Source organism: Podarcis raffonei, chromosome 7 (genome assembly GCF_027172205.1).
Source record: "Podarcis raffonei isolate rPodRaf1 chromosome 7, rPodRaf1.pri, whole genome shotgun sequence".
NCBI lineage: Eukaryota > Metazoa > Chordata > Lepidosauria > Squamata > Lacertidae > Podarcis > Podarcis raffonei.
In genome coordinates this window covers 77,500,673-77,517,550 of record NC_070608.1, presented here as the reverse complement: position 1 = coordinate 77,517,550, position 16,878 = coordinate 77,500,673, and the positions used below count along the sequence as shown (strand labels likewise).

The window sequence follows — 16,878 nt, the reverse complement described above, 5'->3', positions numbered from 1 at the left end:
TGGAGATCCCCCATAAGCATATTGCTCAGAGTGGCTCTTTCTGCTATAACTGCAGCCTCTAATATAAGCTTTTCTTCAGATCAGGGCTATGAATTGTTCTAGTGACCAGTTGGCCAGAATTCATGTAGGCCCTTTTCTGCTGAGCAGGCTGTGTTTTTAGAAGTCTTTGAGCTGTTATGTGCATTTATTCTGAAACTGCTGCAGTAGGAACAAAATAACTTTTGACTGCTAACACCTTAAGGCCCTTCATCGGCTCCTCTTTCTCATCTTGCGCAACGTTTTCAGAATGTGGATGTCAAAATAGTACCATGCAGTGCATTTCACAAAACCTAGGCTCGTTACCGGTACTTTTTTTTTTTAAGGCTTTCCAACAAGCTGTGTCCAGCAGCCTGTCAAACCCAACACAAACATTTTTTTTTAAAGGAAGGCGGCGCTGGTGAGGTTGCAGTATGGTTTGGATGCAGTGCGCGATTCTGCCTTCAGAAAAATTGTGGAATGCCTCCCTTCTCATGCCTTTCTTCCAAAACACTGCCGGGACCAATTCAAGAATCAACGGCTTTCCTCTCTTGTTTCTCGCTTCCTTGCGCTTACATCTACTTGTAACCTCGCCTTTAAAATGCCCAAGTGCGCTTCGACTCCAGCAGCACCAAGAGAAAGGGAGAAGAGAAAGTGGGCTGTTACTCCGCGAGGGCTTTTCTGGCGATCGGGGCGTCTCTCCTGCCAGGGCCGCCAGCCTCCAGAGGCGTGGCCGGTGTCGCCTTTGTGTCCGCCAGCAGCGGGCGGAGTGAGGCTGGTGTCGCGCCTTCTCCCTTCCTTTCTGCCGCCTCCACTCACCCGCGCCCGCCCTCTGAGTGCGCCGCAGGCAAGAAGAGGCCCGAGCAGCTGCGGAGGCGGTAAGGAAGACCAGTCCGCTGTCAACGGCTCTTCTCCGAGAGCTTCCCCGAGGGCGAGACCCGGGGTGAGAAAGGGGCGCTGGCTGCGCGCAATTACGCAAACAGCGGAAGGCAGCGCTTACTTCTCTCTTTTTGCACTTCCCTTCTCTGTCTGGCGCGCCCAGCTCTTGGGCTTCCCCGAGAGGGTTTCTCTTTCCCCACAAGCAGATGTAGCTGCGGGCCCCGATTCCATACTTCCTCGGCAACTTCCAGCCAAGTCCCCCCCCCTTTTTTTTTTTGCTGCCTGACCTGTGCGCTGGGAAAACTCGGGAAGCGCCTGGGGTTTTTTTGCCCGCGCGCAAAAGCGCTCCAGGGCAGAGACTTTTTACGCGTCGCCTTTGTGTATAGGTGCGCGGTTGAGTTTTGGACAAGGAAGGGGAGGGGGTGGGTGCGTTGCTAGGTTTTTATTTTATCAGATTGCATGGGGGAGGGGTGGGAACATTTGCTTGTAGACTCGAGAGCGTTTGGCACTAGGCGTTATGTGCCAAAAATGGAAAATAGGGAAAAGTTCAAGGCCAGAGACATCCTTACTTCTCATACAAGTTGGATGGCTCAGCTGGTTAGAGCCTGGTGCTGATAATGCCAAGGTTGCAGGTTCGATGCCCAAATTGGGCAGCTGCATATTCCTGCATTGCAGGGGGCTGGATCCTCAGGGTCTTTCCTAACTCTTATCATTCTAAGTCGGCAATGAACTACACCTCCTCTTTACAGTAGAAGTTAAGGCTTGAGGCAGGGGTGAGAGAGAAAAGCAGACTAAAAGGCATTGTGGCTAGAGCATAATCCTCACACATTATATGTGTTGCGTGTGATCGAGGATGCAAATGTCTGTGGTATCCTAATGTGGGTCGCAATTGCTTATTACATTCTTTTGCGCACTCACACTCGCAGGGTAGTGTAGAGCACTGGCCGGCAGCAGAATGGGTACCTGTTATATTTCCGCCCACAAGTAAATAGCAGCTTCAGGGGGTGGTTTTAATTGAGAGGGGAAAGTTAACACTCCCCCCCCCATTTCCCAATCCCAGTCCCAATCCTGCCCCATGCAGTTGTTTTCAGTCCTTAAAAAAAAAAAGTGGGAGATCTCATTCACAGATATTCTACATCACAACTGATTTGGCCTGAAAGAAAGAGCTGTGTATTAGGAAGCTGTTTGCTTACATTCATCACTATTGTTAGATTATCATTTTGGAATCCATCAGAGTAAGCCTCAAAACTCAAGTTTTGCTCTCGTGTGGCAGTAGGGTAGAGTGCCAACCAACAAGAAAAATAGACTAGCCCCTCATTGGTTTTATGTTATCCCTCTCTCAACAGTCAGCCACCATTCCGTGGCACACTCATGCTCAGGCCTCATTTCTTTGGAGTCCCCCTCTTTGGGTACTTTTCCCATAAAAGTTTTTAGTATGCCTGCAGACCTTGAAGGTTCCCCCAAACCTGCCTGAAACTTCCCTCTTGTGTGTGGCTAGTAGGATTTTGACTACGTGAGGATCCACACTTGGATAATTGAGTTTGCTATTAGTATACAATAAGCCCGCAGCTTATGTGGGAGTTACATTCCAGGGATTGTGCCTTAAGCCAAAATTGTGTATAGTCAAAACCTGTTGGGTTCAGTGGCAGGTGGGATTGCCAACATCATTTTCACAGAACCTCGCCACTTTATTTTTTTTTGTAAAAAAAATATCAAGTGTGTAAAGCTGAATGCACACAAGTTAAATGTGCATATGTTGTATGGGTTATTGTAAATGAGGATGTGGCTACTTTATACCATTGCCAATGTCTGGGCTGTCTACTCTGGCAGTGGCTCTCCGAGGTCCCATTCAGGTCTGCACCCTCCACCCGATCCTTTAGCTGAGTATTGATCTGGGACCTTCTATATAAAACGCATGAACTCTGTCACTCTAAGCTACAACCATTTCCCCAAAGAGATTCTGCAGAACTGTGCCTTGATACTATCAGTTCTGTGTTATGCTGCTGTCACACAGTGGAAGAACTCAGAGTTTCCAAAATAAGCTTAAGGTTGTTTGTTTACAAAGCACCTTAAAATAAAACGGTAGTTTTCAATGCAGTAGAAGTTGTCTTTTTGAACTTGCCTTGCCATATGCCGGACCCAGGGGTAGCCATTGTATGGGGTTATTAACTCCCATCATCCCTGACAATTGACCCTGTTGCAGTTAACAACATCTGGAGGAAACCACACTGGCTCTCCATGTCCTACGCAATAAACATTTATACAGTGGTACCTCAGGTTACATACACTTCAGGTTACAGACGCTTCAGGTTACAGATTCTGCTAACCCAGAAATATTACCTCGGGTTAAGAACTTTGCTTCAGGATGAGAACAGAAATCGTGCAGCAGCAGCGCAGCAGCAGCGGGAGACCCCATTAGCTAAAGTGGTGCTTCAGGTTAAGAACAGTTTCAGGTTAAGAACAGACCTCAAGAACGAATTAAGTTCTTAACCCGAGGTACCACTGTAGATGCTTCTGGCACAGGGACATTCCACACAAGATCAGCCCATGCAATTGAAGAAGAGCTACAGAATATTGCAAGTTTGAGTGCTGGAGCAGAAAATCAGCCTCAAGGGCAAGAAGTGTGGGGATACCGAGCCCCTAATATGAAACAGCTACAGGATTTTTGACAGACTTTTAGTGGGCACCTTATAGAAGCCTTTAAAGAAAAGAAGTGAGCTTGGGTGTGGCATGCAAATGCTCAGTCAAAATAGGCAGGCTTTTGTAGTTTCTGTTCCTCCCTTCTGAAATATCAGAATCCAAAGTCCAGGCTTTCTAGACCGCTCCCTTTCTGACAGGTGTACCTAAAGCACCTCAGTCCTAAGCATTTTCCCTCAAAGACAGAGATAGGGAACCTGCGGCACATTACACACAGACATCCTTTCTATTCTACACTCAGTGATTTGTGTTCGTGATGATGTTGGAGTCATTATACATGATCCTGCTATTTGAGCCTTCAAAAATTTCAGAATGGGCATACTACTTCATTTCCAATCAGTGCATGCCCTACTGAAACCTTGGGGACTTTTCATACGACAAATGTTCTGGTGTTTTGCTTGAGTTTTGTCCTGCTTTCACTGCACTGCAGTGAAAGAACACCCCTATCCAGACACAAATCAAGTGGTAACATTGGGGAAGCGTCGCAGGACAACTAATAATGCAGAATGGATGTGTGGACAGTCCAGTATGAGTCCACCATTCATGCACCAGGACTGCATCAATAAAGATGCCCTGATTTGAATGATTTACTTCTGCCTTTGCCAAGTTAATGAGGCGAGGGAAATGCTGCATCTCTTTGGAAGAGCACATGCCTTGCATTCAAATGTCTGAAACCCTAGAGAGCTGCGGTCCATCCGTGTAATGAGCTAGGTGAACCAATGGCATAACTTTGCATAAAGAAACTGCAAGGCTTCTTTTGGCAAGGCGTGCTTTTGTCGCCCTATATTTAGACAACTGTTTTATAAGCAGACAGCTATCGGATGATGTTGCTTTTTGGAACATTAGCAATCAAGACAGGCTTTTGCATCCATCAGTACAGAGGTAAATGTAGGTATTTCTTCTTCTTCTATCAGGTACAAACTGACCTTCTGCACTGATGCCAGCAGCGAAGTAAACTTATTGAGGGGAAACATGGTTATTTAAAGTAACCCCTCAAATTTTTTTAGGGTGCCTGTCTTAAAGCCGGAGGTCATTTCTCAGGAAATGGAAGGGGAAAGGGGCTAGAATGAAATGTTTGGACATGGGTAGGCAAACTAAGGCCCTGGGGACTGGATCCGGCCCAGTCACCTTCTAAATCCGGCCCACAGACGGTCCGGGAATCAGCGTGTTTTTCAATGAGTAGAACGTGTCCTTTTATTTAAGATGCATTTCTAGGTTATTTGTGGGGCATAGGAATTCGTTCATATTTTTTTCCAAAATATAGTCCGGCCCCCCACAAGGTCTGAGGGACAGTGGACTGGCCTCCTGCTGAAAAAGTTTGCTGCCCCCTGTGTTTGGAGATGATGATGAGCTTCATTTCTGATTTTGAGTTACCTAGAGGTGATGGGAGGCAGGGGAAACAACCAAACAAGCTTCTCACAGCCTTTAAACATTCCACACTAGCAACTGTCTCCAATTTGACCTTTCAGCTGAAATGCTTGATGGTGGTCATGGGGATCTGAGAAAAGCAGAGCTAAGGAAGTCCTTTCCCAAAAAGAGGCCAACACTAGGCTTGCTACCTTCATTGCACAATGGTTCACAGAATCAGAACTGTAGGATTGGAGGGGAACCCAAAGGTCATCTAAGTGCAACCCCTTGCAAATACAGGAATCTCTGCTAAAGCATCTGTAACAGATGGCCATCCAGCCACTGCTTTGAAACCTCCAAGGAAGGAGAGTCCACCACCTTCCGAGAGAGACGGTTGCCCTGTTGCAAGCCGTTTCTCAACCTTGTGGTCAGTCTTTTGGTTGGTTGACTTATTTCAGTTTCGTGACTTCTCAGTTGCAAGTACAGGCTTCTTTTTTCCAATTTTGTTTACAAAATGGCATGAACTGTCAACAGTAAATCAAAAGATTTCCTTTGCAACGTTTTTCTTTTCTTTCCTTTTAAAAAGGGGACTGGGAAAATCTGAACAGGGTCCTTTATCTGTAAATATTGCTTCTGTTTCCTGACTGCCTGATGTTTCGTTAGTTACGAATGTGTCATTAATATGGTGGGGCAGGGCACGGGGGTCCATTGCTGTGTGCTTTCTAGGAAGAAGTGAGGGTGTGCTGTTGTATGGTAGGGGACTCTGAAATGGTTGTACCATTGCATTGATAATACAGTAATACTTCTGCAAATGTCCACCCTGTCGACCGTCCATTTTGGCGAACGTCCGTGGCAAACCCGGAAGTACCAGAACGGATTACTTCCAGGTTTGCTGCTCACACATGCGCAGAAGCGCTAAATGGCTCCACGCGCGTGCGCAGAGCGGCACTTTGTCGAGCGTCTGGGGTTCCGGAACAGATCCCGGACTCAAAACAAGGTACCACTGTAGTGCTGAGAAATTAATAAACCTTACATTTTAGAAGAAATACTTTGTCAATATATAAAAACAATGAAGGTTAATAATTCTTTTTTTCCCTGTTTTTAGGATAGAATGATGTACCCTCTTAGATCAGAGCTGTCAATCACCCCTCCATGTTGCAAGCTGTAAAGGGACAGTTGGCATTAACCATGACTCTTCTTGCTACTGCTCTGTGGTATTGCAGACAACTCTATACATATATTGCTCATTTGCTAAAATGGTAGGTTTTATGGAGTAATTCTTCCTCTGAAGTGCCACTGCCCCATTGTTAAAGTCAATGAGTGGGAGGGAAAGCACAATCAATGGTCAGTGCAGCCAGATATTATGGTGGGCAGAGTTTGCAGGATTGCATAGTTTTCCTCTGTGTCATCCCACCCCATCCCTTAATTTTATAATGAATGATTTTAGAGTGTTGTTTGTGTTGTACTTTTGTATTGTTTTATTATTGTTAGCCGCCCTGAGCCCGGCTTTGGCTGGGGAGGGCGGGATATAAATAAAAATTATTATTATTATTATTATTATTATTATTCTCTCATGTGTGCACATGCATAGAACCATGGAATTGTAGAGTTGGAAGGGACCCAAGTATTATTTAGACCAGGGATGTCCAACAGGTTGATCACGATCTACCGGTCGATCGTGGGGCATCCCTGGTCGATTGTGGTCAATCACATGATGCTTATTGATTGCACACACCACCCTGCAAAAAAACCCCAGCTCCTTCCCCCCAAATAAGCTCAACAGCTTCGGTCAATACAATGGGTACATCACTGCCTGTTGTTTTTTTAGTGGGAGTAGATCACAGTCTCTTGGAAGTTGGACATCCCTGATCTAGACAACCCCATGCAGTTCAGCTGTCCCCTACATGCACATACAAACACACACACAAACAGAAAGAGGAGACAATTACCAATTGGAGCAGTCTGGAAAGGTAGAAGTTGGGTGTGCAGTGTCCAGAGATTCAGATGACGCGGAGGGCTGCATAAGTAGGTTTTTCCAGCCCAGCATTAGAACCAAGTAACAGCCTTGCTAAAACAGATCATGAGTCCTTCTAGTCTAAGAGCAGGGAACCAGGTATCTCTGCCAGCTTCCAAGGTTTGGTATTCAGAGGTACAAGACGGACCAACATTGTAGCGTGGATTGATGCTGTTCAGCAGTCCAGCTACTCTGCTCTATTTGATTTCCCTCTCAGCTTTCCCTCTATTTTTTAATTACCGTAGTTTTCTGTGTATTAGACGCCCCCATGTATAAGACGCCCCCTGTTTTGGGGGACTAAAATTTAAGAAAGTGGGGGGAGAGGGCACAGAGTGTTGAGATTTTTTTGGGGGGGGTTACCCAGGGTTGTTGAGATTTTTTTAGGGGGAATTGCCGAAAATCGCTCACCCACATGCAGGGCACTTCCTCTTGTCTGTCCCCTCGCTGGAAGAAGCTGTCAATTGCCTGCCCAATTGCTACATCGTCAGCAAATCAACACCAGCCATTGACGCATCAACCAATAACACGCCCAATAGTCACAGCAGCAACCAATCAAACGTCCACCCTATGCACTACCCATGTATAAGACGACCTCCACCTTTTAGCGTCATTTTTTAAGGAAAAAAACCTAGTCTTATACACATGGAAAAGTACACTACTTCTGCAAATATCAAAATTCCCCCTGCCCCAACCTCTAGTGAGCCGGTGCTGCCATTTTGGGTATATAAACAATGGTCCTCACAGCCTGGACATTTGAAATAGAGAGCATTGGGCAGCCTGAATAGCAGTAGCAGAAAATTCCACATGGAGACTCCATTTTGCCATCAGGGCAAATACTTCTTTATAGCGCTTTAATTTTTCCTAATCCTTTCTGAAGGGCCGTCTAAGCTAGTGGCCATTTACCATATCTTGTGGTAGCGAACTATATTTGTTTTCGTGTTACACAATGAAGTGCTTCCTTCAGTCATTCACAAATCTCCTGCTCACCAGCTTCCAACAGTATAAATTATTATTATTATTATTATTATTATTATTATTATTAAACAGTGCTTACTTGATGCAGACTTTCTGACTACTGTTCTTGTTGTTTGGCTTTCAGGTGGAGCAGATACCTGCAGAGAAAATTCACAAGTAATATATGCTGTACTGTGTTAATGTTCTTTTTTGGGGGGGAAATTCATATAATCTTAAACAGATTCATTTTACTGATACCTGCGCTTATACTTAGATAACCAAGGTGTTTCGGCTGAAGCTGATTTGCTTGGCTACTGTGCAAAAGAATGGAAAGAGGAAACAGAGCAGGCAAAACACATGAGAAAGGTAAGACTAAGACTAATATGGAAATGGACACACTGCAGGGATGGCCGAGCAAAGTTCAGCTTGCTTGCTTGTTTGGCCTTTGGTTTTGTATATTTTTAACACAGAATCTCTGCTAAATGCCAAGATATCAAGATGAGTTTGGGCACCTGCATACAGAACACAATTCCCTGTTGCAAATTAAAATTTCAGCTTGACCGACCCCTGTGCCACTTTCAAAGCAGGGAGGAAATTATCATCTATTTATTAAGTTTTCCGTATATACTGGCCTTTCATTCGAGGATCACAAGGCAATTTACAGTGTAAAGACACAAAAATATGTAACTTAATAAGAAATGAAGCAATACCCCCCAGTTTAAAAGGCCACAGGTTGTTTAATTAGCCAAAGCTCTGGGAAAAGAGGAAATGTTTTCACCTGGTGCCTTAAGATATGTAACAAAGATGCCAGATGTGCCTCCCTGGGGAGCTCATTCCACAAGAGGGGAGACACCACAGAAAAGGCCCAGTCTCATGTTGCCACCCTACAGACTTCTCATGGAGGAGGCACACAAAGAAGGGCCTCAGATTATGATCACTGGGTATGGATCAGTTCATATGTGGAGAGGCGGTCCTTGGGGTAATATACTGCAATGGCTGTCTAATGGTTAGTTCCCATATATCGCATTGCAGTGAAGGAGACAGAACACAGGAGAAGGAAAATGAAACATTCTCAGTGTCTGGAATCTTGGCCATTCAGGCATTAGAAAATTTGATAAGGTGTGCTTTATCACAAAACACACATAGCTAAAATATTTTATTATCTATTAACTCCCACTCGCCCATATTTCCAGCTGCTGGCATGAGCTGCTTGATGTGATGATGCACATATTTGATACATACATATCCGCTGGCTTTCAGTTTTGAAAAGCAGAAAATCCTGTGCCCCCACCTCTTCTGCCACCACCATACCTGCCGCCTCCTTGCCAAAAACAAACATATACTCCCACAAAGCTTAAATTCTGAACATACTAGAGGAAGATTCAATCAATCAATTCAGTTAATAATAAAATTTTAATTCCCCCCGCTACTAATTAACATGGTGCACAATCCATTGAGAAGCTCTCCTTCACAAGATTCACCGAAAATGTGGTGGTCTTGTGTGAGACAACAACCGTTCTGCTGCACAGCTCCCATTTGCTTAATTGAGAATTGAATTGGAGGAACTTCTCCCCATGGATTGCGTTCCAGTGGTCAGCTTTGACTGCCACCCGTTCGGCTGCTCTTGCTGATACCCAAAATTTAGCCCCTGGCCTTACCTCATGGTAGAGCTGCTTGTGCTGTTCTCCTTTAGAATGGTCCTCGATCAACTGCTCCAGCCAATCATTTGATCCCACCCAAAATTCAGGAAATACCATTCCTTGTTAATTTGGTATTTTCTCTCTTTTTCTTCTAAGGCTTATGAAGAGTTGTTTTGGAGACACCATGTGAAATATGTACGGCAGGTCAGGGGAGATAACTACTGTGTGCTGAGAGCTGTGTTGTTCCAGATTTTCAGCCAAGGCATTCCTCTTCCATCGTGGACAAAGGCAACAGATGTCCTAAAGGTACGTCCTGAAACAAATGATTATATGCAAAGTGAATGATTTTCTAGTATATTAGTACATTTCCAAGCACAATTCAAAGTGTTGGTGCTGACCTTTAAAGCCCTAAACGGCCTCAGCTCAAGTATACCTGAAGGAGCATCTCAACCCCCGTCATTCAGCCCAGACACTAAGGTCTAGCTCCGAGGGCCTTCTGATGATTCCCTCACTGTGAGAAGTGAGGTTACAGGGAACCAGGCAGATAGCCTTCTTGGTAGTGGCGCCCGCCCTGTGGAACGCCGTCCCATCAAATGTCCAGGAAATAAACAACTACCGTATTTTTCGCCCTATAGGACGCACTTTTTCCCCTCCAAAAATGAAGGGGAAATGTGTGTGCGTCCTATGGGGCGAATGCAGGCTTTCCCGGGCTTCCTGCAGCTCTGCGCCACCCTCCCGATCCCGGCGCGAAGCCGCGCGGGGCTCCGGAGGGTGGCGTGGAGCTGCCTGGGCTCCAGGGCTTCTTGCAGCTCCGCGGCACCCCCCAGATCCCGGCGCGAAGCCACGCGGGGCTGCGGAGGGTGGCGCAGAGCTGCCTGGGCTCCAGGGCTTCTTGCAGCTCCGTGCCACCCCCCCGGATCCCGGCGCGAAGCCGCGCGGGGCTGCGGAGGGTGGTGCGGAGCTGCCTGGGCTCCAGGGCTTCCTGCAGCTCTGCACCACCCTCCGGAATCCGGCGCGAAGCCACGCGGGGCTCCAGAGGGTGGTGCGGAGCTGCCTGGGCTCCAGGGCTTCCTGCAGCTCTGCGCCACCCTCTGGATCCTGGCGCGAAGCTGCGCGGGGCTCCGGAGGGTAGCGCAGAGCTGCCTGCATTCCGAAGCTTGGTGCGCGCTGAAGAGCGCCCCCGGGCTTCGCGCACCTCTCCGCAAGCCTGGGGAGACCGGCGCAGCTCCCTAGGCTTGCGGATAGCAGGCTGTTCTGGGGGCTGGGGTCGGGGGAAGCTCAGGCTTCCCCCGCGCCTGCCCCGTGCCTGAGGAGGGGAAATTTTTTTTTCTTTATTTCCCCCCCCCAAAAAAAAAAATTAGGTGCGTCCTATGGGGCGGTGCGTCCTATGGGGCGAAAAATACGGTATCTGACTTTTAGAAGACATCTGAAGGCAGCCCTGTTAAGGGAAGTTTTTAATGTTTGATGTTTTATTGTGTTTATAATATTCTGTTGGGAGCTGCCCATAGTGGCTGGAGAAACCCAGTCAGATGGATGGCATATGATTATTATTATTAATGTGTTATACATAGTTCTTCCCCTTTCTGTTTTATCCTCACAGCAATCCTGTGAGGTAGGTCAGGCTGAAATCAACTAGTGAGCATTATTGCAGAGTTGGGAGTTCAACCCCAGGTCTCCCAGGTCCCAATCTGACACTGTACCCAATGCACCATGCTTTCATTCAGACCGAAATCCTAAAATTCCCACTGAATTCCTCCACTGGTTATGTTCTCTTCTATTTCAGCTCCCCGAGAAACTTCTTTATTCTCAAGGCTGCAACTGGATCCAGCAATATAGTTTTGGATCAGAACAGTACACGGGCTCCAATACACTGGGAAAATTGCGTAGATGCATTGAAACGTTGAGAAGTCAGGTGAGTGGGAAGGTATTAGCAGGATGGATGGATTGCCCATTGTCACTATAAACTATCACTGTGCTATGGATGAAATATTAGGGCCACAACCTTACATATCAGCCCATTGGTCTATTATTAACCCACCCAGTATTGTTTACACTGACTGGCAGCAGCCATCCAGGATATCAAACAGGGTTTTCTCTAAGCGCGAACTGGAGGCGATTGGGATTGAACCTGGGATCATCGTACAAAGCAGATGTCCTACCAGTGAGCAAATGGGAAAGAGACAATTGAGGCGCAAGGAGGCAGAACATTAAATTAGTTTAATCTGTAGATCAGTTAACAGAAGCTCTAGTCAACTAATTAGTGGGGGTAATCTAATTGGAGAGGGTACATTTAATATTACAGACCTGCAAAACAGAATTAAAATACACTTTTTGATGGGATGGGGAGTGGAGTTATTCTTATTACTTCACAAAACATTCACACCTTGAATCTCAAAAAGGCACTGCATTGAGATTTCAGTGATGTGCAAATTTATTGAACCAATGTGGTTTTAAAAAGCGGGAGATTAAGTGCATCAAATAAAGGCTTGCCTCAAAGGGCACTGTTGGTTTTTAAAGCTTGATAACCCACCTTCAAGGACAACTACTCAGAGCAGTGAATGGCCGAGAGCCGAGTGGCTGAACCGCAGGTGTTTCAAGCTACCTTTTACACCTGTGAATCACCATTATCTGTGTGCAAGTGGGACCTGTAACAAAATCTTGCAAGGTACAAAATATTTAGTGTTCCTGCCAATCAGCACATCTCTTTCATGGTGTTTCATTTCATTCCTTCTCCCCACAATTTTCTTTTCTTTACTTCCGCAGCCAGTTGGCATTCCATGACCACTGAACATGCTTAGTCCTCGCTGGGCCATTTTGGGATTTATTTACTTTTTTGCCACCTTAATAGTATGTTATTGTAATGGTATTCTGCAGTCCTTGGGCTTCACTCAGCTGGCTGGTGCCTTACTCCTACTCTTAGTGCCATTTTGGACCAGAATTCAGGGAATTTGAGTTTGCTGTTAGTATATACAATATTAAATACTTCAGCTAAAAATAAAACTGCTACTTGCTATTTAACTGTTTTATTCCTCAAGCTAACTTTTTGCCCCCACCTCTTCTGCTTTTTGTTGTTCTGTGCGTTGTAGTGGATGGAAGTCAGTAGTATTAAAGACCCATATGAAAGAGGGAACTTGTGCAACGCCCTTTTTGCTGACGAAAGTTTGGAGCACAAACTGTACGAGGCCATAAAATTCATCATGCTCTACCAAGTAATAGAAGCCTACGAATGCTTGAACAACAAGCAAGAGTGCATCCCAAGTTTTTTTAACCAGCTTTTTGTACGCGATACCTCCTTGGACCCTTTGAGCTACATGATGAATCATCTGAACGCCATAGGGGAGAGAAGAGGCCTCGATCAGGTAAATATGAGCTGGAAAAACCAAATCCAATGATTCTGTAGCATTCAAGAAAAGCTTTAAATACTGCAGTACTTGGATGTGTTCATGAGGTTAATGCAGCTTTGTCTACATCAAGAAAACAAATAATAGGGCAAGCTGTGTGCAGTAAAAAAAACAAAAAAAATATTTTTTTCTTCAAGAGACATCCTGAATTGTGCTTCTGCTTCCTCTATCTCTACTAGTCACAAGGAAGGGACAATAAATATATGGGCCCTGAAGCTTCATCTCCTGAGCAGTGGAAACCTTATTTGGCCATATTTATTTTATCTGAGATTTCACAAGACATCTCCCATGCACTTTCAAGCCTATCTTATTTGGCACATGGATTAGTAACTGTTTTCTAAAATGAAGGAGCTCATTTTCTTTCTTAAGAAATGGAATTCTACTCTTGCTAGTTATCTGAAACATATATCTCCATCTTTACCTCAGGAAAGCTTACAGAAGCTAACAACAGAGTTAGAAAACCATAAATTAACAGTTTAAATCACCCCTTGCAAGGAAATAAAATAATATAGCAGCATTTTTAAATGAAGTCCAGAGACAGTTAAAGCTACTTCAATAAAACAGCAATTTACAACCCTAATGGAATCTCACCAAACCTTCTTACAATGCTTATCATTCACATACACGTTTTTTCTCACATCAGATTTAAATTTCCAGAGGTATATCAGTCAGTTTCATGAGGTTTAGTAGATATTCCAAATATAGAATGCCACCCTACATGTCACAAATAGAACAAAAAAAAAAAAAAAGGCTTGGGGTCACTCATCATGAAACTTCTGTTCATGGGTTCCCATTTGTTTTTATATGGTACTTTTCTTCACTGCCTTTAAATGTCTGAGTTACATCTTTTAATTGCTGACATGACTCCAAATCAATGTCATGTTCACACTCAACAAACTCAATTTATTATGGTTTGCTAGTGTGTAATTCTCATTCTTTTCTGCTTAACAGGTCGAACTGTTTCTCCTTGGGCATTCTCTTGATGTCAAGATAACCGTTTACAGGTTGTGCAAGTTTAATTCAGCCGTTTCCCAAGAAAGCTACACAGACGTGTATCAGAGGGACTGGCCAGAAGTCTTTCTTCTGACTGAAGATGACCGTCACTATCACATCCCTATTATCAGGATGTAAATCTAATTTCTGGGGATGCTGTCAGAACTGCCTGCCATCGGATCCCCCTGTTGAAGAACCATAAAATATCCAAACTTTTTTTTTAAGAGTGACTCTAATGCCAGGCTTAAAACTATGATCCAGGCCGTTTCTCAGCTTAAGCTGCCTCACAAGTTGTGAGGGTAACATGTTTTAAGCCCATATATTCCATTCTCAATGTCCCACCAGCAGCATATGCCTACTGATAAACATCTTTGGTAATGGCACAAATTGGATGTGAGGGTCAGTTCACACAATATTGGTTTTGTGTGCTTTTTAAGATCAGATCACATTGGGTGTATCACATAGACTTGTAAACTAATAGCCATTCCTTTTTCCCAGGGAACTCGCTCTGTGAAGGAAGTGGGAATTTGACACATGATTCTCAACAATATCACCCACTTAAAATTTGCAGGGAAATCATATAGTGGCATTGGTATAAAGCCGGTATTAAGTTGGTAATGTAAATGGGCGCTGTGAGGCTGTGATCTATGGACAGCTCAGTTTTACTTATATCAGTCAGTATTGATTGATAACTATACAGTCTCCAGTGTGGCCAATCTTGCTTATTTAACAGAAATAAGGCCGTGCATTGGGATTGCTGAAAGCAATAGTATATCAAGTCCTTCACAAACATCACAGTATTCTTTAAAGCCACTTACTTGCTTTGCAGTTAAAGGACCTTGTTATACATCCCATTGTAAAAAAATAAAGGGGGGGCGGTTACCATTGACTATACTTTGAATCTTGTCTCCTTAGCAACCGAAGTTGTTTGCACATGTATTTTCCACATTTGCACAGTTCATTCTGTGCGAAATAGTCCACAGGCAACAATTAATATGGCAGACAGATGTTGGGTTGCCATCTGACAATAAAGATGCTGGGAAGAGCTATTTGTGTTAACTCTGTTCAAGCACATCACTTCCACTGCCTATAACTGACCCAGAATGCCATGGGATTTGATAGGTCATTACTGCCAGGATGGTTATGTTGTATTAGTTTTGAATAGGATGCCTTAGAATATCCTATGGTAGAATTCAGAGCATTGCATTCGGCCGTCATCAGAGCTGTGTATACGTTCCACATTCTGTGCCAAGAAAAGGAAAAGCCTGCCACCTAAGTAAATTTGCATAGTTCTGTGATTTGCACTGTGCTGCATGCTTTTTTCTGGTTTTGCCTGCCATTTAGAAAGCCAAAGAGTTGCGCAAGGCACTGCTGCCATATCGCTAGCCAATGCAAATCTTATTAAACTGCCCCGGTGACTGTCGAAATCTCACCTACAAACTTTCAAACATGCATTCACAGCCATAAGGATTAGTAACCTACTCTTTATTATTATTACTTTGAAAAAGCTGAGATTCTCATACTGCTGAATTATCCAATCAATGCCCCTTTTTGCACTCCTTGCACTCATATGGAGTCGCAACATATGCAGAGCCTAGGCCGTATTCTTTTTTAGAAAGGGTAATTGCAACTATTTCAAAGTAATCACTGCAGTACCCTATTCCCCTCAAAATGTACTTGAACATTTTCAACTTGCATTTTTGGTGAAAATGTTAAGCCTCTGGCTTTGTAATACTGAATAGATTTCATATTGATTCATTTCTTTGAAGAATGGTTTGTAAATCACTTGTGATCTTTACATCAGTGTTGTTTAATCTTCCTAAGAATAGATCATATTAAGCACTGTGTGCTTTTGGTAGCAGAGGCTAAATTTATTCCGTGTTGTAGAGCAAATTTCTCTTTCCAGTTTGTGTATATATGCGTTGCGCAAAACCGTCATATCAAAATGAGTTGTCGAGTATTGTAAGTAAGCTCCGGGAGTTGTGTTGATTTGATGTCTTCTGTGACTTTGCAAACTTCAAAACAAATCTAGAACCCTCCACTTGCTTAAATAAATATATTTATTACTACAGGCTTCCACTCCTAACGTTGCTCGCTAACTCTGCCAACCCCACATCTCATTGACTCCACTACCACAACTCTGCTACATTTTGCCCAGAAATCTGACCCACCCAGTTACTTGTCTTCCCTTACTCTGTTGTGTGTGCATACAAATGGGCAGGCAGGTGGTGGTGATGATCATGGGGAGACTATCTGGGCCACCTGCCTGCTTCCTTGCTCTTCTAGCCTGCTTCATGATGGCTCCAACCTCTGTTGTCCTCGTACAGTGCATATTGCTGCAGGGGTAAAGGGACCCCTGACCATTAGGTCCAGTCGTAACCGACTCTGGGGTTGCAGCGCTCATCTCGCTTTATTGGCTGAGGGAGCCGGCATACAGCTTCCAGGTCATGTGGCCAGCATGACTAAGCCGCTTCTGGCGAACCAGAGCAGCGCACGGAAATGCCGTTTACCTACCCGCCAGATCTACTTGATATTAGGGCTTCCAGCTTCCGGTATGATGGCGACCAGCACTCTACTAATGTGAGCCCGTTGATTTTATCTTTTTATTCTCTCTTACTCCTTTTAAAGACTATTTTAATGAACACTGAGCTCAGATAAATTTAAGCTCCTCACCGCATACTATCCCACGCTTTGTATTCCTGACTCTTCTTGGAAGTTTAAAGCTGAACTGACTATCTTATCGCACTGCAAAGAGTTTACAGGAAGACTCATGGGCTGTTCCCACCACAAGTTTCGAGGCACAGACGGAGCATAATTTAGTGTTATGCCAATAACCTTTGGCACACTACTCCTCCTTGAATAGGATACTTTCAAGGAAAATACTCCCTCGACTCTTTGAAAAACCTAGGGAAGATAGAAGAGTGAGGTAAAGGGAGAG

The 16,878-nt window shown here is 44.5% G+C and overlaps 1 protein-coding gene across 2 annotated transcripts; it reads left to right on the top strand.

The window, feature by feature from the left end:
* Positions 1-748: 748 nt before the first annotated feature.
* Positions 749-16,011, top strand: OTULINL (OTU deubiquitinase with linear linkage specificity like). Of its 2 annotated transcripts, none has more exons than XM_053397136.1 (8): positions 749-893; positions 6,044-6,197; positions 8,052-8,083; positions 8,181-8,272; positions 9,703-9,852; positions 11,330-11,458; positions 12,633-12,905; positions 13,899-16,011. In XM_053397136.1, the coding sequence occupies exons 2-8, from the start codon at positions 6,091-6,093 to the stop codon at positions 14,076-14,078; spliced, it is 963 nt and encodes a 320-aa protein (XP_053253111.1). In that variant the 5' UTR covers positions 749-893; positions 6,044-6,090; the 3' UTR covers positions 14,079-16,011. The 2 variants fall into 2 exon arrangements, with proteins under 2 accessions (XP_053253111.1, XP_053253112.1); XM_053397137.1 differs by having other exon boundaries at positions 749-958.
* The last annotated feature ends 867 nt before the right edge of the window (positions 16,012-16,878 follow it).

Coding starts and splice junctions, on each gene's coding strand:
- OTULINL (XM_053397136.1), top strand. CDS start 6,091: ATGTTGCAAGCTGTAAAGGGACAGTTGGCATTAACCATGACTCTTCTT. Junction 6,198..8,051: donor ATTGCTCATTTGCTAAAATG/GTAGGTTTTATG, acceptor TTTGGCTTTCAG/GTGGAGCAGATACCTGCAGA. Junction 9,853..11,329: donor AGGCAACAGATGTCCTAAAG/GTACGTCCTGAA, acceptor CTTCTATTTCAG/CTCCCCGAGAAACTTCTTTA.